At 45.7% G+C, this 26,660-nt stretch overlaps 1 protein-coding gene across 2 annotated transcripts in view; it reads left to right on the top strand.

Moving 5' to 3' along the window:
- The window catches only part of zmat4a (zinc finger, matrin-type 4a), a 42,431-nt gene that overhangs the window by 2,580 nt on the left and 13,191 nt on the right, over nucleotides 1-26,660 (top strand). For both annotated transcript variants that reach the window (XM_029830225.1, XM_029830224.1), the window contains exons 2-4: nucleotides 3,461-3,562; nucleotides 12,459-12,548; nucleotides 21,568-21,724. In XM_029830225.1, the coding sequence (XP_029686085.1) occupies nucleotides 3,461-3,562; nucleotides 12,459-12,548; nucleotides 21,568-21,724 (349 nt within the window). The remainder of the gene's footprint in view (nucleotides 1-3,460; nucleotides 3,563-12,458; nucleotides 12,549-21,567; nucleotides 21,725-26,660) is intronic.

The following is a 26,660-nucleotide window of genomic DNA, read 5'->3' as shown; positions in this document are numbered from 1 at the left end:
AGTTTATGACCTTCATTGATGCCTAAAGCAGCTGATGCTGATGTTTTTTCCTCCTTCATGATTTGATATATAACAGATAAAGGATGCATTTACTCTGCCCGGGGAGACAGAGGAAGGTCTTCACCCCATCATCCTCAGTGTGTGTTCATTCTACAAGAGATCCTGTGGAACCGCAGGATGTTCTTCAACTATAACTTCAACTTCAAATTCATCTTGGTGGAAATTTAAAAATTCCAGCAGCACATTAAAAAAAAAGAGAATGAGGATGAGGTTCTTGCACCAAATAAATTGCATCAAAGTGTCCATTTCCGTGTGTGCATGTATTGCACAAGTAAGTGGAAAATAGCTAACCCTACCTTCCCAACTTTCCAAGTTCTACCAACTCTTGTGAATTTAGAGCAACCTGGCATTTGATTCTGGATTGTTAACCTACTCTAACTGAGCTTAAAGACCATCTCTGCAGACATAAATGAATAAATAAACCTGTTCTTCATCTGTAGAGGGATTAGCAGGCCTTTGTGTTCACCTCCAGGCTGCTTTATGAGCTGCGGACTGGCAAGTAACGTTTTCAATTAACAGCTGCTCAGATTTATGGCCACGGTGCCGCAACATCAAACTGCTGATGAACTTTATTCCAAACAACTACAGATACGTTCTAAGCATGTTTTAGTTCTGGATTCTGTTGGTCATGTGACCTGATCACTGAGAACAAGGGTCACATGACTTGTGGCCACACGGAGCCCCCAATCTGCTCAGAGGTGTGTGTGAACGATGTAGTGTGATGGACCCTCAGCACCTCCCTGACCCATAAGGGGCAGTTTAGAGGATTCATTTATTCTCCAGAGTGGCTTTGGTTCAGGCTCCGCCCCCTCGGCCACCCATTCATTACATTAATGGATTTCACTGTCAGATGCTCGGCTGTAATTGCGAGCGGTTGACTCTCCTCTAAATCAGATGCCCAGAAAAAATGCTCATTTTCATCTGGAGTAACTAGATCAAGCGGTGACACAATCATAAACCCACCAGCTGTTTTCTGCAGTTCAGTCATCAGTATCTGATCTTTAAAGACCAGCTCTCCTAGCACAGGAAGAGCCTGCACTGGAAATGACACCAGCAGAAGGACAGCTCCATTCTCACGTCCCAGTCTGGTCTGAGACCCGAGCAGAGAATCAACCACAACCAACCGGAGCTGCACGACGGGAAGAAACAAAACTGATGCTTCAGTGATGGAGAGGAGGAGATGATGAAGGTCAGCACAGTAGATGCTGCTACCAACAAAGGGCAACTTTAATTCTTAAAGACAGCATGCACACTTAGGCACGCACGTACGCAGGCAGGATTATTTCAGGGGTTTTGCTGATATTCAGCTGCTGGAGCCAAATTACATCAAAACAAACCAAGAAAACACTAAATCACAGAACAGCCGTGAAATTGAAATTGTAACAAGAAAAGAATCTCAAGCTCCAAGGTAGTTTTCTCTGTCAACTGGACTGGGTTTCTTCTCTTGAAGACGTTTCGCCTTCTATCCAGAAGGCTTCTTCAGTTCTGAAATCGCTGGGGAGAGAGCTTGAAAGCGAGTTCAGAACTGAAGAAGCCTTCTGGATAGAAGGCGAAACGTCTTCAAGAGAAGAAACCCAGTCCAGTTGACAGAGAAAACTACCTTGGATACAATGACCTGGATGACTGAGAATTTACACAGACAATCTCAAGCTCCTTTATAGTAAAAGATAAATAAAACTGGCAAAACACAAAACAGGAAAAGGACACAAGTTTCGTTTGTGTTGTTCAGTGGAATCAGAAGGATAAAAGTGTCGACACTGATTTATTTATCAATCTGTTCCTGCAGAACTTCGTCACTGGGCTGTCGTGTTTAGCTTAAGAAACCTCACGTACACGAGAAAATGGTTTAAAAGAGCGGTGATGCTGATAACAACTGTTCCTGCTGTTCCAGGAACATGAAGAACCAGCAGCACCACTTTTACTCATCTGCCCACCAAAGTCTCATCTATAAAATGAAGTAATGCACCAGGACCACGGACAAGCTGATCCTTCTGGTCACTCCGATCACTTGGATCCATCTAAAAAAAAGTCAGCTAAAGATGCTGAAATCAGGAGCATTTGTTGACTTTTACCTCACAGTAACTCTGTTGATGTTTCCTGGATGGTGTAAGGAGGACGCGTGAATCAAACACAGAAGAAGCAACAACCACAGGAAACGCAATAGCCTTTCAAAATACAGGTGAGACAACATTGAAGCGAGAAGAGCCTTGGAAGTCAGAGGTGGCGAAAAAGCTCTGCAAACCTGCATGAAACAACATCTGCTCAGGAAACACTCAGAGGATCTCAGCGTCCCGCTAACTGAAACCAAGCACCTTTAGCAGTACCTTTTAGTTAGAGCAGGAGAATTCAGTGCAGAATGTCAGATATGTGCACGTGGACACACAAAAGTCATCGAGGTTTAAAATTCTTTTCTTTTTTTTTAACTTTAGTGCTCTTTAGAGTGCAATTTAGCCAATTGTGGGCCTGTCCAATAAAACACAGCAAGTATTTACTTCACTTGAACAAGAGGAAACCTGGAGCAGAATAACGCTCAGATGGGGTCCCACCTGAGGATGGACAGAGGAGCAGAGGAGGAGAAGAGGAGTTGAGCAGAAAGATGAGAGGAAGAGACACTGGCAAGAAGCCGTGAGGACGAATCGGCTGTTTGTCCCTGAAGGCAGCACATTCCTCCTTTGTCTTTAATGTTAAAACAACAGAAACAAACAGCCCTTATTAATTCATTGTTGTCAAATGTCATTTTGGCTGAGCAACCCGAAGTTTCAGGCGGTTTGAGATGAAATGTTTCTGAGTCATTACTTGCAAAAGCTGCTCAGTGTCTGTCACTAACTTAAATGCTTGACGTAATGAAATATTGATTAGCGCTTATGCAAGTATGAAATGAAATTATTGTTTGCTTGCTGGATTTTGCTGGTGTAGTTTGTTTCTCCTCCTCACTGGGGCAGAGAGGGAGGCTCTGGGACAAAGATTTAACTGTCTGGCCTCATGTGCAGGATATGGCTTCTGTTCATTTGTGCAGATTTAGAATCGATTTAGAATAGATTTGTGCAGATTTATAATTCATTAATAATGGTACATACGTGAAATAATTAGAATCCATGTTGTTTTAATGTAATTTGATTTGAGAAAGATATTTGTTGAACCCCTGTATGGATTCTAGAATGTTGCTCCTTCTACTGTGACCCTGAACCGACAAACATAGTTTGAGAACCTGGAATATGAGGCAGCTATTCTACAACCAGTCACTAGGGTGGTCTATCAGTGATGTAATCACTAAGTCAAGCCCTCATCTGCAGTTTTACACATTTTTCTTTGAGATTTGAGCTGAGCTTCAGTCTTTGGACACCTCACCTCAGATGTCCTCGGCTCACGTCCGGTTCTAACTGTTTGTGTCCTCCTCCAGATGAAGTCAACAGAGGTGGACCAGGGGCTTTTCACAGACAGCTACTGCAAAGTGTGCAGCGCTCAGCTCATCTCCGAGTCCCAGCGGGTCGCCCATTATGAGGTGAGGACGCCCACTCACATGACCTCCCACCACATTCCACACTTTGTCTGACTGAATGAGAGGCTCACGACCCCCGGAGAGGCTTCATGGGTCCCAACACCTGAGCCCTGCAGCTGACAGTCACACAGCACACCTGAGTGGAGCCACTTATTTATTCCATCAAACCTTAATGATGGAAACAGAAGAACAATATCAGCAACATTTGAAATTTGTGCTCCAGTGATAAAGATACTTTTAAAAGAAAACAGCTTCATTCAAATGTTCTGTGCTCAGCGTAAACAAGCCAAGTATGTCTAAATGCTTTAAATTCACACTATGTGGATGAAGCTTTTCAGAAAAAATGTGTAAGAATACATTCACAAAGAGATAAAGGCGAGCGATGAGTCAGAATTGAGTACTTGACATTTCCATTCGTTAGCTCGTTAGCGTGACGTCTCCAGCTGGAGGAACAGTAAAACCCTTTTTTATTCTTGTTTTACGTGTTATTGCTGGATCTGATTCTGCTCTCGGGATCGTGTTTACACCACTAACGGGCTTGTTAGCATTAGCTGCTGCAGATGGGAGCTGCAGAAGAGAGCTGAATTGTGCCTTCAGATGTGGATTCACAGTTAAAAAACCTTCCTGCATTGTCGGCACCTCCAGCTGTGCAGCTGATGCCAGTTCTGCTGCTGCAGCTTCTTAAATGCTTAAGTTCTGCTCTTCTTCGGGATTTATATCTGACTTGGAATTACTGCTTTCTACAGAATCCTTGCTGTTTCATTGTGAGTGTTCCAGCCATTCGAGTTGCAGCTCTGTGATGGTTTTAATGTCTGCCTATTAAAGCCTGATGAACCAAACCCACATGGCTCCATCAGCTCGAGCTTAACGGGCCCGTGAAGACCGCAGTCCTCACTGATCTCCACGACGGAACCTTCTGGGTTATGAAATCAACATAAAATTTCAACTTCTTCCTGTTCAAGTTTTCTTCACTTTGCCTTCAACTTATCCTCTTAAGGAGTCAGAGCTCCTGCAGGGCATTCTGCAACAACAGGAAAAGCTGCATCGTTCTTCAGGGCATGGCAGGAGACAGGAAGTGGCTGCACCATCTCAGATGAAATATTTATTTTGTTATTGTGTGAATGCTGAAAGCAGCACTTGGCTGTTGCCTCCTGGAGAGGAGGAATATTTGGGTTCTGCTCCTAATGCATGCTGACGTGTGTGAGCCGTACAGATGACAGCGAGAACTTGAGATGGAGGAAGTGCTGCGCAAACTTTCAGAGGGCAAGGCCGAGGCTTGGAAGCTTTGTCTTTTTCCTCTTCTTTCTCGTTTGCAGCTTGAATCTTTGAAGTGGCAGCAAACATCTCTGGCCGCTTTGATGAATATTGAGCCTGTGATATAAATGAAGTCTCTGAGGAGAAGCTGACAGGATGTGAAGCCGGAGCTGAAGAGCTCTAATCGTCCCTGATGTGTATCTCAGTATCAGAACAGCTCAGATCTGAAATCTTCCTCTGTAGATTGGAATAGAGCGTGTCACCATTACAGCTGTTGTGTCATCTGAAGAAGAGCCTTTCTTAGAGATGAAATGTTTGTGTTTTAATGGTGGATCTGCAGATGACAGGGTTCATCCACACAAACGTAATGAAGGCCGACATGCAGCAGATTTATGAAACCAGTGTAAAAGTGGGAGAGTAAAAAGAGCGCCGATGGTGACATCACGTGTGGATTCAAATGTGTTTTTAGGCCAAAGCAAGCCATTTCAGTGTTAATCCTGTAGGTTGGTTTGCTCATTCTCCCCACATTAACATCATCACTGTCATTCAGCTTTTAATGGAATTCTAAACTGTGGTCCTGTGATGCTGGAGCCTGGAGATGTAATTGATCTTTAAAACCAGCCATTCAAACACAGCAAAGCCGGCTCGGCTCTGCGGAGGGGATCAGAACCGCCACAGTTCAAAGGCTCTGGCGGCTCAGGCTAATTTATGCATCCATCTCTTTGAATGTTGCACTGAGCTGCAGCATCTCCTGATGGGCTCGCAAACGCTTCGGAAGAGCCACTTCTGGATCAGAGAAAATAGAACAGCGGGTGACCCGACAATGCTCCGTAGTGAGACGTGGGATTAGAAATGCACATGTGCAGGTAGGATGTGGAGGAAGCACGCAACGAAGCAAATGCAGGTGTGAACAAACGCATCCATCCTAACACCATCAGCTTCTCTTTCCCAGCAGACGGCACTCCAACACCTCAGTGTTCAGATCAGAGGAACCTTCATGTGTGTAGGTGTCAGCCATTGTGAGCCACTGATATGGGATTGGAGATCCTCCAGCTGCTCTGGAGGTCAGCGCTGAGCTCAACAGCTACTACGTGGCCACTGTGATCGAGCTTCTTCAATCGAGCTCCAGATCTTCCTTCTGCTCCTGAGAGTTCAGGTCTTCACAATATCAAAACAGCAGATGTTTGTGGTAGAACATGCATGTTTGTCACTGTCACAAACTGATATTTATTTACTTGTCTTGTGGGCCAAAAGGCCACATTTGCAGAACATGATTGAGAGTCCACACTTTCAGAGACTGAAGACATTTATCTTTAGCTGTGCTAAATGTCGCTTTCTGCTGCCGAAGATTTACAGTCTGCTGGAGCACTTTGCCTGAGGGGCAAATCTTAATGGCAAAAAACAAGAATAGAAAAGACAGTGCTTTTAATTTATATCCACTAGTTTTGGAGCTCTGCTGTTGATAGTTAGATAGCTTAGTTAGATAGCTGCATTTATTCATGCAGATGTTTCTCCAGATTCTGCAGATCTGAAGAACGAAACCCTCTTCTTCATTTTCATAATTACTTTTGCTGCTGTTCACAGCAGCAAGTGTCTGTCAGGCTGAGAGGATCAGTGCAGGCTGAGGTTTATTTAAAGACTCAAACCTTCTTTTCTCAGCAGCAGTTGATGCCTCAGGGAGGAACAGGAGAACATGAGACCAGCAGCTCAACATCTAAATCATCTAATTACCTGATTCAGCTGCTTTTGTCCGTGTTTGAGGACTTCCTGTGAGTGTCCAACACATTCGCAGACTTTCAAGTTACCCCTCATGAGTGCAAGCTAGGATGTGGGCGGGGCAACCAGGCCCATGGGTGCTCCATCATCTGCTCACGCTGGCACCGCTACCTCGGGAACCGTCACAACATCAAAATGTTCTGCAGAACTGGGTTTAAAACATTTTTACTTGAATTCTGTTTCTCCTGACTGATGTTGCTCCAACATGACCTTTTACAGCCTTCAGTTGAACAAACAGTGAGCATCTGCCCCTCCCACCTCTGCCGCCACAACTTCAGCGGCCTCAACGCCAACTGGCAGCACGTGGGCGCAGGACTGCGTGTCGGTTATTGATGAGCTAATCTGCATTTTCCATTCCCGCTCTGTTTGACCTTTGTAAATATTGATTTTTTGGAGGGGGAGAGGATTAGTGAAGCTCAGGAGCTCAGTGTGAGTACTCACAGTTGCCCTCCAGTTCAGATGGGAAACACAGCAGAGCCTCGCTGTCATCAGCACGAGTGTTGGCAGCATCGTTGGTAACGAAGTCACGGTGTGGATGATGCCAGTACTCCGACAGATAAGAGTATAACTCTTCTCTCCTGATGAGAAATGTTGCTTCTTGCTGCTGTCATCACTTAAAACTGTGATAAATAAAGAAAGTAGTTAAGACGATCCCTCCTTAATTACTCCTCCTGCTTCATTAGACCCCTGAAGTCTCCTCACAGTTTCAGGGTGTCTTAGAGGCTGTTTCTTGTCTGCAGCTCTCCCATCCATCATCTCCTGTCAGTTTCATGGGCTCCGGGGTTAATGGGATGGAAATATTAGCCATTTGAAGTGCTGACAGAAAATAATCTTCAATAGTGAAATGAGACTGAATCACCCTGTTGGCTGCTGATATTTGAAGAGTTCCAGAAGTTAGCTGTTAGCTCTGGTTGGTGTGGAGAGGAAAAGACATATCAGAGAAAAACAAACATATCCATTATATTTCACCCTGACTTCTTCAGTGGTCACAACAGCAACAGCTGTTTCCAAACCATTAAAAGCAAATTCGCTCTAAAGGAGCGTCCTGCATCAACATCCTCACATCATCTGGATGCAGACGTTCACACTCGTATGTGTCGACTTCAACTGCCAACACTTTGGCCCGACAGCACTTTATAAACTGACAATAGCCTTCGTGGAGACGGTGATTAAAGCACATCGGCAGTAAGGAAAGTGGCCCAGAGCTTCAAGCGTAAGCAGAAAACGGCACCTCAGAGATGCTCAGCCTGTTTTATTCTTTGCTGCTGTTTACACAGTTTAATTAACAGGCTGTCTCGCAGGGAAACAGTGGCATAAAGGAGGGGTTATTAATGGAAAACGTCCTGAGAGATCTGTTGTTAGTCCTGCCTTTAAACACAGGCTCTGGTGGGCTCTCACGGAGGTGCAGCGGCCCTCTCGCCTCCCAGAGACGATGAAACCAGCAAAAACAGGTCAGAATCTTCCTGACAGGGATGCGATGAGCCTGCGGAGCGTGGCAAATGAAACGTGCCAGAGACGCAGATTCACACTCGCATTGAGACTGAAATTCTTTCAGGATGACTCAGCTCATAATCCCAGGCAGGGTTTTAATTTGGCGATAACCCCCCCACAGCCCCCGCCAACACATGTGCTCGCAGCCCTGCCAGGCACAGATTCAAAACAACGAGCTGCATTTGGACGGTTGCGATTCGCCTCCAGTGCAGCTCTGAATGAGGCTGTTGCATGCTGGCATAATTGTCGGCGTTCCGGCTGCGGCGGATAAGTGCCGAGGATGCAGAGCTCCATAAACACTGTGTTTAGTGATAAATTAAAGTCATTAACATATGTTTCAGCCTTTGAAGATTAGGAAACATTGTTTTCTTTGTTGCTTCATAAAGAGGAAGATTGCACATGTCAATATTATGGAGCTTGACAGAGATGGGATGTTTAAAAGTGTAGCCCGTTGCTCACGTCCTCAGTGTCTCGTCTGATAAATGAAGCAATCAAAATTGTGAAAAACACACAGATTCTGCTAATTATGGGGGGTCTCAAACACACGGTTTGCCCGTCAGCAGACTGAAATCATCAGTTCTAATATTGTTTTCCTGCAGTTAATTTTGGGGTTTGTGATGTAGCTCAGACAGAAGAAGAAGGCAGCCTTTGCTTTGTGTTCGTTGCGCCACATTTCAGGAGGAAGTGTTGTGAAATCTGATGGTGAGAACAAAAGTGCTGTGAGCTCTGGGGAACCGAGGTGGCGATTATCCTGGAAGCTGTCAGAGTGAAGCGGCCGCCGATGTCATATTTACTCTTTACGTCTAAATCTGCCAGTGCTTCAGAGACGCGTTTAAACCTGCTTTCATCTGGTTTTATTCAGGTGAAGCAGCCGAACGCAGACAGGATTTACTCTGCGGGTGACACGAGTGGCCCCCGCTTCGGTGACGGCGCTCCGGCTCTTCCTCTCAGTCCTGCCTGCTTCTGTTCCCTCAGCAGTGATGGAAATCATTCTGAATCCCATCAACCCAACCACTCTGGCCTGAACCTTCCAGTGACGGCGGCTCACAGAGGGTGAAATAGTGGCACCTCTGGAGCGACACATCTCAACCATGATGCATTCCCAGCGAAGCCGCGGGGGTTGCCTGTGTGAACGGTGCAAACGAGTGATTCATGCGCCTGTGTGAGTGCTGGCTGTTGCGATTTCCTTTCCCATGGTTCTTTGCACTGGAGATGGTTGTCGGGTGCTGGAGGGGGTAGAGGCAGCGGCAGCCACGGTGTCAGGACTCATACCTGACCTCGGTCACGGCGGCTCCTGTCAGACCGTCTGGAATCAATGGGACCTCAGCAACACCAATGGCGCGCCACCACTCGGGGCTCCGTTTGGATAAAAAACTCTTAGGTTTGACTAGAATGAGCGGAGGTGCATCGAGTTGTGTAAGAGAGGTCAACCTGAGCCGGGAGGTGGGGTGATCAAAGAGCCGTGATAACCGTGTCTGTGCTGTAGCGTTTCACAGCAAGCAGGCACAATTTCGCACCCGAGGTTTTCTGAAGACGAGGGACGACCGGAGATGCTTCGTCCTCTCTGTCTGCTTCTTCCTTCATACATCTTTGCTCCTCCTCCTTCTATGATGTCCTGATGCTCCACGAGATGTTTCAGGAAGTGAGTCTGTGAATACAAACCACCAGTCAGTGACAATAAATTTCTTCAGAGTAACCATAGCAACGACTGCACCCCTACATACATGCCCACGCACGTCTCTGAGACATCTGTACTGGTTTTACTGGCACAGAGAGGATACAGGCATCAGTTCAACCACACAATCATTCAGGTACAGGAATGACCATTGTGATCCCATGATTTTGACTCTGAGATCCAAAAGGCCAAAATAACCCACACTCTCCTGAAACAAGTTTTATGGTTACTGTACAGTGAGAGCAGGGGGGAGATGGAACATGGCTCAGCACTGGTGTGAGGCCGATGCACTATAGAGACTCTTCACTCACGTCACGTGTGTGTGAGCTTCCCTCTCTTACCGACGTCCACTTGCTTTTTAAAGCGTAGTCAGCTGACTGTGCTGGAGCTGCGGTACCATCTCAGAGCTGAGTTCACTCCTCTGGTCCGTGAACAGGAACGAGCACTACGGACGATGGAGGTGCAGAGCTGCTGCGCCTGAGCGCATGTTCCCTCCAGAAATAAAGCAGCTCTCAAACGAAAAGATGTTTCCTGATTCCTGGTTTGTGACACCGATGTTGGCAATAGGCAAATCTGATATGTAAGCCCCCAAAACAAATTCAGAGATAATCCCGAGGTTCTCCAAATGCTTGTGTATGCTAACGTTGCCATGGCATCCATTCCTGCGGTCCATAGATGAGAAGCCGGTGGACTGATCAGAAATGCTTCTTCTTTGAAACTTCTGCAGCAATTCTACGCTAATCCGCAGTGAACAGAAGCACCTCGCGTTCCGAAAATAACCCGAGGTTTAAATGCCGACGCGCTCTGCTCTTGTTCCTTTGTGCTAAAATCACTTTCCGAAGCTTTTGTCTTGTCTCGAGCTTTTGTCTGATTTGAACATGTGATGACTTAAATGTTGGCAGAAAAGCCTTGAATCGCTGTCAGCAAAACAGATTCCTGCAGGTCGACCAGGCGGATGAGTTGGGCCGTTGTGTCCTTGAGAGGAGAAGCTGATGGGCGACGTAGCAACACCGCGATGCCTGTGTAGTACAGCGCGTCTTTCCTGCTGACAGTCTGGAGACGCCGTTGGATAACGTTTGATGTATTCCTTTTTGTGCCTCCTGGTGTGCAAAAAGTGACTAATTCAGATTGAAATGATACGAAACAGAAGTATTTACAAATTAAAAAAAGGAAACAATACAGAGAATACCTGCAAACGCTGCTTCAGTGACCTTCTCTGAGTGACATGACAAGATCGGTCAACCAACAGCCTTAAACCCCTCTACCCTTTGAATCAGGTGTTAAAATGATACTTTATGACAAAGTTTTCTTTCACAGACTTCAAAAAAGTGGGAACATTTTCTTTGAGTAACAATGAAATATATTTTGAGAAATGAAAACATAGTTCACCAGCAAACATGTGAAATTAAAAAAAAGCTCCACCATGTCCTGTTAAAAGTCACAAAGGTCATTGTTGGAGGTTACTGATGAGCCGCTGATTTATGTTTAGCTAATGCTAATGCTACATTAATGAGAATTGAAGATCATGGTCTAAATGCTGACAACAGGAGGAGTGAAGGTGTGTGTGAGTGTGTGTGTGGGGGGGTGGGGGTGTTCATTGTGGTCACATTTTTCTGTGTTTTTACTTGTTATTTACTCAGAGCTTAGAAGAAACCCCCTTCTACAACCTTCTTTGTAGACTGTTTTTATGTTGGACCAGGAACTCTTTAAATGTTAACTGTGATTGTTTTCGGAGACATTTTTGGTTTTTCTACTCTGACATCATTTACAGCATCTTTACTGTTTTTCTGCCACCATCTGAAATAAAATTGTCACAATAAAAAGCTGTGGTTTGAAACGACCTGACCCAAAATGGTATCGAACCATGTTGTGTTGACGGGAAGGTCTGACGGATGTTTGTGGGGCCATCCCAACCCTCATCTTGTCCATCTCAGACGGTGGTCATGTCCCTCTAATGAGGAGTCCAGCTTCAGTTTTAATTGGCAGCAGGATTTTGGATTTTCCATGGAGGAACTGTATGTTATGACTCAGCTCTTGGCCTTTAGCTCTGACAAGTGTGTTTTATTGGAGTTGAGCTGATTCGTGAAAGCAAGACACTTAAGTGTCAGTAATTTCCTCTCATGGTATCATTAGCAGATTACAGTAATTATCAGGACCGTTTATACTCAGCACAGTTCTGACTGCTCCAGCGTTCATAATGCTTATTTTTATATCAGCTCCACCTCGGATTTGTGGGCAGGACAAGCGCTGCGCCTGTTCCCTCCATTCATTGGTGGGGTTGTCGTGGCTGGGCGTTCCAGGCATCCCCAGCAACACTCTCCAGATCCCACCAAAGCTTCCACAGCCAGATGGAACAAAGCAGGGCCAACAGCCCCCCCAGCAAGTTCTGGATCTGCCTCAGGCTTTCCTCCTACTTGGAAGCATACGTGGAGGAGTTCTTGACCTGAAAGATGTCAAATGGCCCTGCAGGCCTGATCAGAAGCTCCAGAAGGTCTGAGGCCTCACAGGCCTCGGACTTTCTGTGATTGTAACCTTTAAAGTCGTGTTTTTGTGGCCTCACCTCCTGTAACTGTGCACAAGATGTAAACAATCTTTGAATCCTTGTATGACAAACATGAAGATTCCAGCCTGTCTTTTGATGTTGGCTGAGAGAAGATTCTACCTCTCTGATCACTCACAAAGTAAATTTTCTTTGTCTTGCAGAGTCGTAAACACGCCAACAAAGTGCGGCTCTATTACATGCTACATCCTGTGGATGGAGGCTGCCCCGCCAAGAAGCTCAGAACAGACAATGTGAGTCCTCACATGTTCCTCTGTACGTTCTACACACGTAGAACCACAAGCATTGTTGGATATTTGGGGGCTGGAGAAGCGGTGACAATGCAGTTGAGTCTGCATTCTTGATTACAGTCAAACCATCACATGACATCTTTTAGGGTTTCAGGGTGTTTTTGGCAGGCTGTTCTGCTGGATGGATGAGGAAGAGATGAAGCTGTATCAGTGTGAGCATTAGGCCTCCTGGACTAGGTCTCTGCTCTCTGTCCCAGTGCTATTCTTCACCTGAATGCCTCTTCAGTTTACTGTCTCTTCATCATCATCCTTCTGTCCTTTTATTCATCAACAAATTTCCTTGGAGTTTTGCTCTTCATCTGCTCTTCATCTGCTCCTCATCTGCTCTTCATCTGTTCTTTATCTGCTCCTCATCTGCATCTCATCTGCTCCTCAACTGCATCTCATCTGCTCTGCTCTCCATCTGTTGGTTATCTGCTCTTCATCTGTGTTGCATTTGCTCTTCATCTGCATCTAATCTATTCTTCACCTGCTCCTCATCTGCTTTTCATCTGCTCTTCATTTGCTCCTCATTTGCTCTCCACCTCCTCTTCATCTGCTCTTCATCTGCTCCTTATCTGCTCTTAATCTGCATCTCATCTGCTCTGCTCTTCATTTGTTGGTTATTTTCTCTTCATCTGTGTTGCATTTGCTCCTCATTTGCTCTCCACCTCCTCTTCATCTGCTCTTCACCTGCTCTTTATCTGCTCTTTATCTGCATCTCATTTGCTCTTCACCTGCATCTGATCTGCTCTTCATTTGCTCCTCATTAGCTCTTCACCTGCTCCTCATCTGCTCTTCATGTTCTCCTCATCTGCTCTGCTCATCTGACCCAAATAGAGACCTTGAACTCATTCATAAACTGAACCAAATGGGGAAAACCTTTTGCTTTGTCTCTGTTTTAAATATAATGTTTACTTCCTTGTAGTCCAGCTTCCCTCCAAGCACCAACTCTGTTGAGAACAAATTAAAGTCTGTTCCAGATGCAGAAGCCTGAACTATAAAACTTTTGTTTTTAATATTTAATCCAGGTGAAAAGATGAAGCTCCAGCTTGTCTCTTAAAACTAATGCTGAATTATTTAGATTCTAAAATGTCAGAATATTTGTCCCACATGAGAAACGGTGTAATATCTCTGGTCTCTGCCATTTGTTCGTCAGGCGGAACTCGTCTGGTTTGTCTGACTGTGTTAAACTGGACTGGCTGGGAAATCCAGACATGGATCTGATTGTTTTTGCACGTGCACAGGAGAAAGTGCTCAGGGGCAGAGTTCCATTCTGCTTCATGTGAGGTGACCTTGATTGGCTTCTAACTGGGGTGTTAACGATGGTTGTGCCTCATGTCACGCAAAAGCAGGAACGCCGTTTAATAGGAACAAACGATCCAGTTTTAGCTCTTAGCTCAGATCTGTTTGATACGCTTCATTTGACGCCTTCCGCTGGCGTAACCAGAGGAAATGTAAAGTTAGTGATGTTCTTCCTCAGCTATACATCTAACATGATCAGACAGCACAGACACACCCTTCAGTGTGGAAAAGTCCTAAAACTTCCAAGAATGAGGGGCAACAGTGACGCTGAATGAGGGGCAACAGTGACACTGGCTGGGTTAATTGCTGCCAACCTGCAGGTAACCCCAATGGTGGGACACTTGTACCAGAACAAATATCATTGTCTAATTAACCAAACCAGTAAGCCTAACTGGGGGATGTTATGGAGGGATAAGCAGACAGAAGATGGAACTGGGATTTGTTCTCAGTCTCTGCTCTTCTGCAGCTGCTCTGCTTGCCTCTGAGAGTTCTCCGTCTGCAGCCTTTGATTCTGCTGCACATCATCTATTATGTATTTGGATCATGTAGATGAGCTCAGTTTTACACGCGCTCTCTTACAGGCTGTATCTTTACATTTGTCCAAACACGAGCATGTTTGCTGTCAAACCGTTTAAAAGCTGATTGCGGTTCACTGCAAAGGTCAGGGTCAAGGTCAAGGAGGAGCTTATACTGCATGTTTTCTACTGGGATTACTGGCAGTTAAACAACTGAAACAGGCATTAGTGCTATTTGAAAAATCTGATTTATTTTTGGAGGGTTTCTACAATGGAGGAATCCAATCATCAGTGTTACCGCCAGCATCAGCGACATGGGAGCTTTATAGAACCCCAGATTAGCATTATTCACTGCGCTGGTGGCTAAATATACTGGTTGTATAGCTAGCCAAATTTAACTTTCATGCTAACAAGATGGATGTGACTGTGGTGAATGTGTTTACCCTCAGAATTAAATTTAGAAGTTAATATTTAACAATATTTCTTTGATCATTTAAAGTAGGCTTAACATGACCTTACATAGATGTGTCCTCTCTTTCTTTTCTCCGTCATCTCTACGATTTTAAGCCTAAATAAACGATGAAGTAGATTTAGCTTTTTGATAGAGCTGCTAAATAATTTGTTCATGCTACCCAAACAACTGAAAAATAATGCTTTTTAACTGTAATAAAACATTTTAACCAAAGCTGTCAACTTTGACAAAACGAAATTAGTGAAAGGCAGGATGACACTCACACAACATTGGGGTTTTGGCAAATGTCACAGTGAATCTGTGTTGTGTATGCCGGCTGACCTTAGGCTGGTAAAAGGGCACAGAGCCTCAGTGCAAGAAGCACTGAGATCACACAGATGTGATGCGACCACGCTGCGCTTATAAGGTGGCACCATCTAAAAATACCCTCAGCAGCGCCGCCTCTAGAGACCACGGGAGTGCGTACGGCCTGGCGCCGCCCATGTCTGGACCATGTTGAGCTAATGCTATCTGACAACTGTACAGGCTGCTGGTCATGCTAGTCACTGCGACAACCTGCTGTCATACAGGGAGGAAGCGTCCATCATGTTCTATACTGTGTGTGTGTGTGTGTGTGTGTGTGTGTGTGTGTGTGTGTGTGTGTGTGTGTGTGTGCGTGTGTGTGTGTGTGTGTGTGTGTGTGTGTGTGTGTGTGCGTGCGTGTGCGTGTGTGTGTGTGTGTGACAGAAATGGTTGTTTATTAGACTTATCTTTATGGTGTGTTCAGGTGCAGCCAAAAACATCAGGAGACAAATATCAGCCTTTACAGAAGATGCTTTTTAGATTCTTTGGTTTTTCCCTCTGATTGTTGCAGTTTATTCAGTGTGGAATATTAAAGAAACCACCTGGATTTCCAACTCTCTAGAATTTTATACTATACTACTTTTATACTAAATTGATGTCACATTGGTTCTACGGCATGTGGGACAGTCCAAGAGGAGTTAGCTGTGTAATGAAACAATAGCGTTTGGTTGAAATAAAGTCAACACATCAGGAATTACTGGTAATATTGATGAAACCATAGCAACAGCTACAGGCTTCTGACAGCCTGGAAAACCTTATGATTCCAAATTTCACATCGGCAGAACGGCACATTGAGACAGCAGCTTCTTCTTCAGTGCTGCAGGACGACCCAGAGCGTTTACAGAGGAGCTGTGCTACTGCTGACAGCAGGTCCCAGTTTCAATAGTGTGCTGATGGTTCTAAACAAAAAGGTTTGGACTGGACTAGACTGGACTAGACTGGACTGGACTGGACTGGACTGGACTGGACTGGAATGGAATGGAATGGAATGGAATGGAATGGACTCACATGGACTGGACTGGACTGCAGATCCGTCCTGCAGGCTGGTCCTGACTCTTCCTCACTCACATCTCAGTCACACCTGAGAGATCTGTTGTTTATTTGCTGTCAGCAGGACTGAAGAGCAGGTGACATCTGATAGTGTTTATCCTCATGTGCTGCTCATGTCTGTATCGCAGCTGCAGGCATGTTTTCAGGGCGTCCTTCATATGAGGTCACACATCAGACTTGACTCCCCCCTCCCCTCCCCCACCTGTCATATGTCAAACATAACTCAAGGAAGAACCCTTTTTAGAGGTCAAAGGTTAACCTCAGTGAAATATCAAGCGGGCTCAAAATGTTCCCACCTTCAAATGTTATTTTTCTCCATTCAGTTTGTTCCTGAACTTAAAACGTGAAGTAAATTTAAGCCAAATGGAAATATTTGACACAAGGAGCACCCACAGTTTCTTCCCAGGTGAACCAATCGGCAAATATTTAGATATGTAGATTAATGAAAGCCCGTGAGTGTTACAAGTAACAGCGGGAGGATGACAGAGGTCAGACTTGCAGGGATGACTAACGTCCACGTCTTCATGCTACTCAATTGGGCTTCGATGGATCATCCTTTCGAATGAGGATCGTTCCATTTATACCTTTATCTTAGCTCATTGATGAGCAGTTTAGCACTCCATCCAGCTGTGATGCTGATGTTTATAAATGCAGACGTGCAATTGGTTCATTCAGCCAACACAATCTGCCAGCATCCAGCCCACGGTGGTGCCGCTGGAGACACAGTGTCTGCTGTAAAGATTTTACAGGTGTCCCAGTGACACAACAAGAAGTGACTGCAGTTGCACGCCTCATTGCCTCACACTCATTCTACACCATCCTACATACACACAGGCGTGCGCATACACAGTCTGTTTGCTGGCGCTGGAGTACAACCGGAGGGGGGGCAACAGAAATGTCTTCTCCAGCTGACGCAGTAGCTCAAAATATGATCATTCTTTGCATCTGTGGTGACGTCAGCAGATCAATGAAGGACTGCATGAAGAAGAACGAGGAAGAGAACTGATGTGCATCTCTGAGACACAGCAACAGCAGCAGGTTTACAGGTATTAACCGCAGCAGATTATATGGGGACAGTCGACGCTGGCGGCACTCTTGGATTGTTTGGCTGCACCATCTGGACGACCCCCCCCCCCCTCCGGAGGGAGGAGATCCGGGATGGGAGATGGGCTGTCCCAGCAAAACAAGAAGCACTTTTCAACTGAAGGTGTGCGATTAAGCCTCCTAATCCCGATTGCCGTTAAAGATCGTTAATGCTCAGAGGTTCAATGGCAGTCGTTCAGATCTGGTTCGCATATACCGAAACACCAAGCAGCCACGAGGAGCCGGAACTCTGCTGTGAGGGACAAATTCCTGGAAGACTGTGTGTGATTTCTTAGCCTCGGCTCGACAGCAGAAGGAGGAAGCGGCTGTGCTGACTCTCTCGTGTCTCCTGCATTTGAAAGTCCACAGACACTCCTGATGATTAAACCAGGACAAGCTGCTCCGCGTTTTCAGCCATTTCTCTTCTGAAGTCTTGACGTCTTGACACTTAAATATCAGGTTATGAGCTGCCAGATGGAGGCACGGGGCTGTGGTGGATGCTGGACAATCATGCGGACACCTGAGGGAGCAGGTACATTATCAAACGCTCCCAGTGCGCCACAGTCAATCATCTACCTTGAACAATAAACCTGCACAGCTGAGAAGGCGACTCTGCTACCTGACTGAGCATTTCTGCTGGGGGGTAATGAACCACCTGAAAAAAGAGGACTTCAACAACGTGTGTTAGGAAAAAGACTCTTTTTCAGTGGCAGAAAGTGTGATAATGAGTGCTGATAATGGGCTCCTCCCTGGTCAGACTGGAACTACTGGTCTGGATGTCCACCCCCACGCCTGGATAATCAACATCATTTATTTTCACTGATATTTAGATTTAAGGTCTAGCAGTAGAAAGAAGGTTCCAGCTTTAGGGTGAGTTGTTGCCATCCTTCCTGCCATCAGGTTGAGGGATTCAGATGGTTCCATCGCTGCTGGAGAGACTCTTCTTACGGTAACAACCAGCTGCAGTTTTCCCAGGAGGCTGTCTTCTGTCCCCTCATCAAGAACACCTCTGTTTTAGATGGAACTGTTTTCCAGTCATTGTAATGAACATGATATCCTTCAGATCTTCCCACCACCTTTCTGTCAACCTTGGTCAGCTCTCCTCTGTTATGGAGTTCCTCACGGCTCTTGCCTTGGGCCTTTGTTATACTCTGCGCGCTTATTCTGCCTCTCCTGGTTGCTATAAATATGCCACTTATGCAGATGACTCCCAAATCTACACCCCTCTACAGACCAAAGAGCTGCTCACTGCTGTTTCAAAGTTGTTTACCAAATCCAGCTTCTTCAGATCCCACCTGGATCCACTTCTTTTATCAAAATCCCACCGAATAAGAGAAAAACCACCCGGCTGCAGGAGTTGATGGCTTTATCAACTTTAGAGGTTCTGGTTTTGGAAGCATTCAGGATTGCAATGTTCCCAACACTATCTTCATTTGGGTGAAAAGCTCAGCTTCCTGCAGATCGTCGAGGTCTTGGGGATGCAGCCATCACAGCTGATCCGATGATCCTCCCACTGCTCCAGAAGGATTGTCTGGCGTGGAGGTCAGACCTCTGTGGGGAAGGACAGATAAGAACCAGAATGTCTGTCAGTGATCTGAGTCCCAGAAACAACCCTGAGAGCTCTGCTTCTGCTGTGGTACAGGTGTGATATCATCATCATCAGACCCTGAACCTGATAAAGACTTTTGCATGTCTGAAAGTTCTTCAGAACTGTTAACGTGACACCAGCTTGATGTGATTCCAGGCCTGGCTCTGGCTGCCATCGCACCAAGGTCAGTCATGCTGTTGCGCTAAGCTAAAGCAGCCGCGGCCGCTGTGTCGGGCCGGTTTAATTCTGCTCCGTGTGTTCTGCTTGGTGGCAAACGAAGGACTTGTCATCAGCTGCGTGGAGAAAAAGTCTCTTTTATCCTTTATTGCAGGGATACCCTGGCTGCCCTATTTCCTCGGCGGGTGCCTCGGGGGAGGTGTACATGAGGAGTGAGTGTTCCCTGACCTCCAAATTTAGACCAGCATTGTATGTTTTAGAGGCTAGCCAAGATCAGGTCAGTCTGCTGCACTGACTCAGACTCTCAAAGATTCCCGGAGCTGCACAGCACTGCAAAAAAGAAAACTAAAATAAATAAATGCCAGTCAGGGAAAGGCAACACTACAGGGAGAAAAGGTGAATCCACTGAAATAGTAATTTTATTGAATTCAGAATTACAAAATTGAAATTCAACATTTTAGTTTCTTTAGGATCTTATGCTAATAATATTATAAATATTAGCTTAGGGGCTACTGGATGTTGCCAGCCCATCTTCTGATTGGCTCAAACACTGAACATTGGCTCTAACAAGTGCTCCCGGGAAAATCTAAAGGGTTTTATTATGAATCACATGACCAGGAATGTGGCCCGCCCCACCCCCATCCTACCTTACTTCCATGTGCAGCAGTGTGTGGAGCTGGTGCACGGCACACACACACATACACACACACACACACACACACACACACACACACACACACACTGGACTTCACAGAACGAAATGGGAAGCACAGGTAAAGCATTGTTGGTCTACCAAAATCCATCCACAGGGATGGATTTTGTTTATTCAGCTGCTAATATCACATACACACACACACATATACACACACACATAGTCCTGCTTCATTGGTCACATGTTCCTGCGATTAGCTCTCCATTTATGCAGTTGTAATTAAGCATGAAATGATGGATTCTTCTCACTCAGGTGCAGCAGCTCATCTCATGCAGTAGTTTTGGTCCCTTCAACCTTGGCGATGCTGTAGCTGAAAGATGTGGCCAAGGGCAGAATGTGTGTGTTCTGTGTGTGTGTGTGTGTGTGTGTGTGTGTGCGTGTGTGTGTGCGTGTGTGTGTGTGTGTGTGTGTGTGTGTGTGTGTGTGTGTGTGTTTGTGTGTGTAGAAATGTTCTGTTCTTCCATCTCATCCTGATACTGAGAGTCTTCATATCATCAGGAAATAGTTAAATAAAGGGATTTAATGTGTCTCTGCTTGATTTACATTGAATCTGAATGTCAGCATCATTAGCGTAGATGTGACCTGACGGCTTAGTGACCCTCTGCATGTATGTAGATGTTTCTGGCTGTAGATGCCTCAAACGTAAAACATGGCCGTGGGTCACAGCACACATGGCCCCCCTCTGTAGCTCCATGGAGGTTTGATCTATCAAATCAAAGAAGATGCTGGACCAGACATTTCATCCTTGTTTCTAGTTATTTTTTGATGCAGTCAGTTCTCTGTTCATGAAATGAAAAGTGTCAGCACTGTCTTTTATATTTGGATCTCTTGAGTTTGTGGCCTTCACGAAACTTTTTAAAATCACATTTGCACAATGAAAGCAGCCTTTAAAAGCTGCTAATGGCGTGAAGTGACTGCTGGAGGCGACGTCCACTCTGTTTTAAAGTAGTTCTGCCAGTCAGCATTTAAAAGACTGGATGTTTAAAGTCCTGCTGCAACAGTAGCTCTAAAATCAGGCCGACATGAGGCTAAAACAGCAGTGGACACAGCTGATCTACCTTGGGGGGGTGGCGGGTGATGGGTGGATATGAGGATTAAACAGGAAGGACTAAAGTAAAAAAACAACAATAATTGACATTCAGATCTGTCGCAGCGGTACGCTGTCCAACTCTTCTCAACATGTACTCACGTTTAGGTTTGACAGTTGGTTGGAGAGCTGAAGTAAAGATAATCACTATCTTCATCATCTGCTGTAGCAGCAGGTGGAGGAACACACCTGGACCTGGTGGTGGGGTTCACTCTGACCCCCCAATAAAGCAAGACCTTCATTTCCCCCTCCCCACCCTCACTGTCGAGGAAAACAGTAGCATCCATCTACTTTACTGCAACCCCCAACACACACACACACACACACACACAAAAAAAGGATAATGGGTTTTCAGCTCACACAAATGGAGGCTCAGAGAGCGGTCCACTATCAGCCCCAGAACCCCCCCTCAAACTAAGCTGTTTCTAGTTACATCTCAGCAGAATATATATATATGCTTGTGTGTGTGTGTGTGTGTGTGTGTGTGTGTGTGTGTGTGTGTGTGTGTGTGTGTGTGTTTGGGGGGGGGGGGGGTGTCATCTGACTCAGAGGTGGTAAATTAGTGGCGTGTGCCTGAAAGAACAATGTCACGTGTCTGCATCCATCTGTAAGATAAATCTGTGGAACGTGATGCGTTTTCTTTCTCCTGCAGGGCAGCGACGAGGGCGATGTGGACAAAAACAAGTGCTGCACGCTGTGTAACATGTCCTTCACCTCAGCTGTGGTGGCCCAGTCGCACTACCAGGGTAAAATCCACGCCAAGAGGCTAAAGCTGCTGCTGGGGGAGCAGCCCCCCATCACTGCCAAAGGTACGGCCCTTGTTTGACATGAAGCAGCTCCACATTTGTTACCGATGTGTGGCGGCCCGGCGGTGAGACCCATTTTGAGTGTGAATAATTGTGTGAGGCTCGATTCTGCACTCTCCCCATCCATCTGTCTCACTGTTGTTTCTGAAGTTTGAATAAACAGCATGTCTGCAGCTTGATTTACGGGAGTTTAATGTATATTAAACGTCCAATATATGTGGAGCCCAGGAAAAATCACTTTAACACAGGAGACTGATGCTGAATCCAAGATGCCTTCAGTGGAACGGCAGCTCATTTGACGTATTCCCAAGCCCAAGGCCAAATGATCTAAATGTGCCTCAGGTTTTCAGTCTAGTCACAATCGTGTCATACCTATTCTGCACTTCCAGCACCAGAGGACAGTCTATATATTTTTGAGGGGTTCTCAAATGTGTCATTTGCTGTGAAGAAGATTTCAACTTATGTTGGGTTAAAACATTGCATTGGTGCAATCGTGAAGGTTGGTTTGGATTTCCTACCTGTAAAACATGCTAGCAGTGCTGTGTTTTGCTAAAATGCTAACACACGATTGTGATTAAACAATGCTTTTATGTCTGTGTCGGTACTGGGGAGAACGGTTCCTGAGTGTTTGGTTCCCTGAATCTGGCTGTGTCTCTGCCTTCATTTGTGGGTTTAATCACCAACTGCTTCTTAGCTGGAGGTGCTGGGAGCCTGCTGCTGCCGTAATCCTTTAACAGCTGCTCATCTTCCCTCTTCTTACAAATTAGCCAGAAAATCACAACAGAATGAGGAACAGCATTTTGTTTTCCAGAATGTTTGGAGCACCTGAGTCCAGTTTGGCCCTGAGCTTCTCTCACTGCAGGCTGTTGGCGGCAGTTGACTTATTTCAATTCTTTTCACAGTTTTTACTTACTCAGTTGTCACTCAGCTCTACTTTTAATATGTTTTCTGTTGACTGGAATGTTTGCTGGTCCATCCTGAATCAGTACTTTGCCTCTCAGTGGCAGATGTTCTTAGCTCTCGATGGAGCCGTGACGCCTCAGGCCCCATTGCAACAGCTGAGGGGCAGAAATGAGACAACTTTCACTTAGGAGACTTTAAGAAGTTAAAACCCTTTTAATTGAGGTCTGTTATCTACAGTCAACCATCAAATGAAAAGCAGGGCTTCTCTGATCCGTAGATTCTTGTAACATGTGTTGTCTGACCATGCATGCAGATGGTTCCAGATGATCATCATTCATGTGTGAAGCCAATGTCAGGACTCACTGACCTTCCTGTTGACTCTCCGCCTTATTTTAATGCTCTGCTGAGTTTAAACACAATTTGACTTTTGCATTAGTTCATCTGCGCATCTGAGAACCGGAAGCGTGAGAGTCTGAGCAGTGTTGGACCGATTCTATCAGGGCGGCGTGCTCAGAAACGCTCGATGATGCTGAAAGATCGCGGCGTTGTGTTTGCTTTCATCGTGCTGCATCAGTGGCCGTCCTCACGGTGACATTATCACGCTGATCTGTGCACGTCTGTCAGTGTTGTTTGAAGTTTTACAGACGGGAAGTATCATCCTCATCATAACCATCCATCTGAAATCCCACACCTGGAAAAGTTGATGGTTGTGAAAATGCCTTTGGCACATGTCCGTAGGCCAAGTCCTCAGGTGGACTAACAGATGACGCATTGGACAAACCTCAGATAAAGTAATGAGACAAACTTTTCGCACATCTTCATGAGATTAAACCTGTGACAGACCAATGAGATAACGCTGGGACTGCCTCTAAAACATCACATCCTCAGGCTGCGGCTTTAAAGCCTACATCTGCTCGAGTTTAGTAAGACTCATTTTCACATGCAGCGTCCTTTTCATAGACAGGAGCAACAATTTCACAGAGTATCAAAGTCAGTTTAATGGTGCCTCATGCAGACGCGTTGAACTCTGGCTGCACTTATTTCCAAAGGGTAAATACTCCAAACGTTTCAGGGCTGCATCTTCAGCAGACTCAGTCAGTTTGTCCCTCAGTCTGTCAGAGAATCTAGAGGACAAACGGCCTTTCAGACAGTCCAGAGATGCAGCTGTACAGTCCAGAGTCTTTGGAGGTGTCTCCACCAAACACTCGACTTAATCAGATTAAAGAACTGTGGTTTTATCCAACTGGGCTCAAACCATCAAAACCAGAAAAGGTGTGCTGTGTAGTTGCTATCAAGGCAGCAATCAGGGTTTCTCAACACTCACAGATGCTAAACCAGCTTAGTTTCACACACACAGATGCACAGGATGATATTTTTGCTTCACATCTCAGCATCAATGATGTTAGCTAGCAGGACTGTCCTGTGATTGGCTGAATGGGATTTCGCCCAGCTAAAACGCAAAACACAACCAATTAATGACCCCAGTAGGTAAACTGCTGAGAGGAGACAAAGTCAGCAGCTGCACCAGGCTGCTCGCGTTCCTGTTTTCAATCACAACACACACTGTGATACACGATCAGTCGATGCACACATTTAACCAAACATCTTACTTTAGTTCAACATCTTCTCAGTGTGGGGTTTTGCTAATGCTGATGCGAACGCTAACCTTTCTGCTGGCGATCAAGGCTGCTGGAAATCTGAATGTATGTTTGAAAGCATTTATTGTTTGTACCTGTGAGTCTGCATGCTGCCAGGTTTTCCTGCCCTCCTTCAAATTTCCTGAACCTTCCCTGCCCGTCACATTTGGTGTGATGAGCACAGAGCTCATCACACGCTGCTCGGGTGTGTTGGAGAGTGTGTGTGTGTGTGTGTGTCCTACACTGGTTATGCAATGTGGGATGATGGTCTCCTGGATTTGATGATGGAGATCAAGACTGGATGATTCACAGTCCGGAATGCTGATATTTTCCTAAAATATCTGAGACATCCATGTCAGCAGAACCCTACAGCTTCAGAGAGAAAGCTGCTCTGCTGCTGCTGTTAGGGTTTCTTTTTTTTATGTTTGGATGGCCAGGGAGGCAGGTTCTCGTTCTTTTGTCCCGTGTGTGTCCTCAGTTCCTGCAGCTGAATTGGATTTAAGCGCAACGATGTTCAAACCTGTGATAAAGACAAACAAGGAGCCCTTTCCAGAGTTTTAAAAGTATCCTCCGAGCAGCAGGTGATGCACTGAGACAACGCAGCCATCTGCCTCTCACCTCTGAAGCAGCGGAACGCGCTGCGACTGTAATGACGCATTAAATGGGATGCAACGTTTTCATTGCTTTATACTCCGGCAGCGGTTCCCTCAGACTGGAGAACCTTCTTGCAATAACACAGCCATTTATAAATGCAGATGGTGAAGGTGGAATAGCAGCGAGACGAATGGCCGGAACCCTCCAATGTTCAGGCAGAAGATTGAATCAACAGCATATAATCATAGGGGAGGCGACTGTTCTGGAAGAGGGTGCTGATGGAGAAAAAGGAGGCTGTAATCAGTTGCTTTAAGATGAGCACATATTTGGATCCTTCATTTTTTTGAGGCCATCTTCCACACAGGAAATCCAGTCATTAAGTAATTTATAGACTCCAGCTCTGCTGCTAAAGAAGGGATGAAAAAAGAGCAGTTTGGATTTTCCAAACAGAAAGAGGATGAATGGCTTAACTTTCCTGGGTTCTCTCTTCCATTATCACAACAGTAATTTATAGCTGGTGCTGAACATTCTGTCGGACGCGTTCGGCTCCGGCACAAAAAAGCTGCAGGGCAGACCCCAGAACTACACTCAGATCCCAGAGTCCTGTAACATTAGCACATTTACTTTTTGTTCTTCTCCCCTCCTCCCACTCTCTCTGTATCCATCTACAGGTATCACTTACTTCATAGCTGTGCAATGACCTGCTGACCTTTGACCTCTTGCCCCACTGACCCACTCTACTCTTATACCAGCAGTTTGCTATAATTAATGTATTTCCATTATCTATGCCTGTTCTCTCCTCTACCTGTCCTCCCCTTTCTCCTCCCTCTCTACTCAGCCCCCATCAGCAGGATGGTCTCCCTACATGAGCCTGGTCCTGCTCAAGGTTTCTTCCTGTTAAAGGGGAGTTTTTCCTGCCACTGCTACTTGATGGGGGTCAGGCCCTGGGATTCTCTAAAGGACGTGGAAACAATTTTGATTGTAACAGATGCTGATAAAGATTGATTCATTCATTCATTAATTCACTGAGTGATTGATGAGCCAATCTGTCACCTTCAGAAAGAGGAATCATTTCCACTGAAATCTCACTTCCTGTCTCTTCTCTGGCAGCTAATTGGCCACCAAAGAAGCTTCTTTGTTTTCATACTTGATATTTAAAACAGGAGCAAACCAGGCTGGGAAGATTTAGATGCTGAAATCTCTGAAAGAGCCTGTTTGAGAAAGTCACCACCCTCTGGGTTCCTGTTGTGAAGCTGACCTCTGACCCCTGTGAGGCAGGGACTGCGGGGATTAGATTCAGTCTGACAGTTTACATTGGCCTATTATCTGAAGAGGTCACTGCAGAACCATGGAACGCCGCTCAAATCCTTCATGATCGCCAGCTGCTGCACCACAGAGCGTCGGCCTGCGTGCAGAATAAGAAATTATGTAAAATACAAACACTGTAAACAGAGAAAAGCCTTCCAGAGCAGCGGGACACTTAACTGGCGTAACAGGAAATTATGGAAGAACACTAAATGTTGACTTAGGGTAGTTGAGCGCTGGGCTGTTAAAACTGATTAAACAGATATTGCTGTTTTGCGTGTCGGTGCCCTCAGTGCATCGCGGCGCTCGTTTGGAGTTAATGTCGTCATCCATGCATGAAGGCACAAGCAGGAAGCCACAAGCGGAGCTGGCTCTTTAATTTGCTTGCCAAGGAGAATTGAGGTTGTCCTCCTCGGGCCTTTGATGTGGGTAAGAGCTTGTTCTGATGGTTCTGCTGCAGCGGCAGCACAGTTACGCTGCAGTTCCTCATCAGTCCTGAC

The sequence above is a fragment of the Takifugu rubripes genome, chromosome 21 (assembly GCF_901000725.2).
Source record: "Takifugu rubripes chromosome 21, fTakRub1.2, whole genome shotgun sequence".
NCBI classification, from domain to species: Eukaryota; Metazoa; Chordata; class Actinopteri; order Tetraodontiformes; family Tetraodontidae; genus Takifugu; species Takifugu rubripes.
Note: the sequence above shows the minus strand (reverse complement) of the source record. Positions and strands in the feature narration are given on the sequence as shown.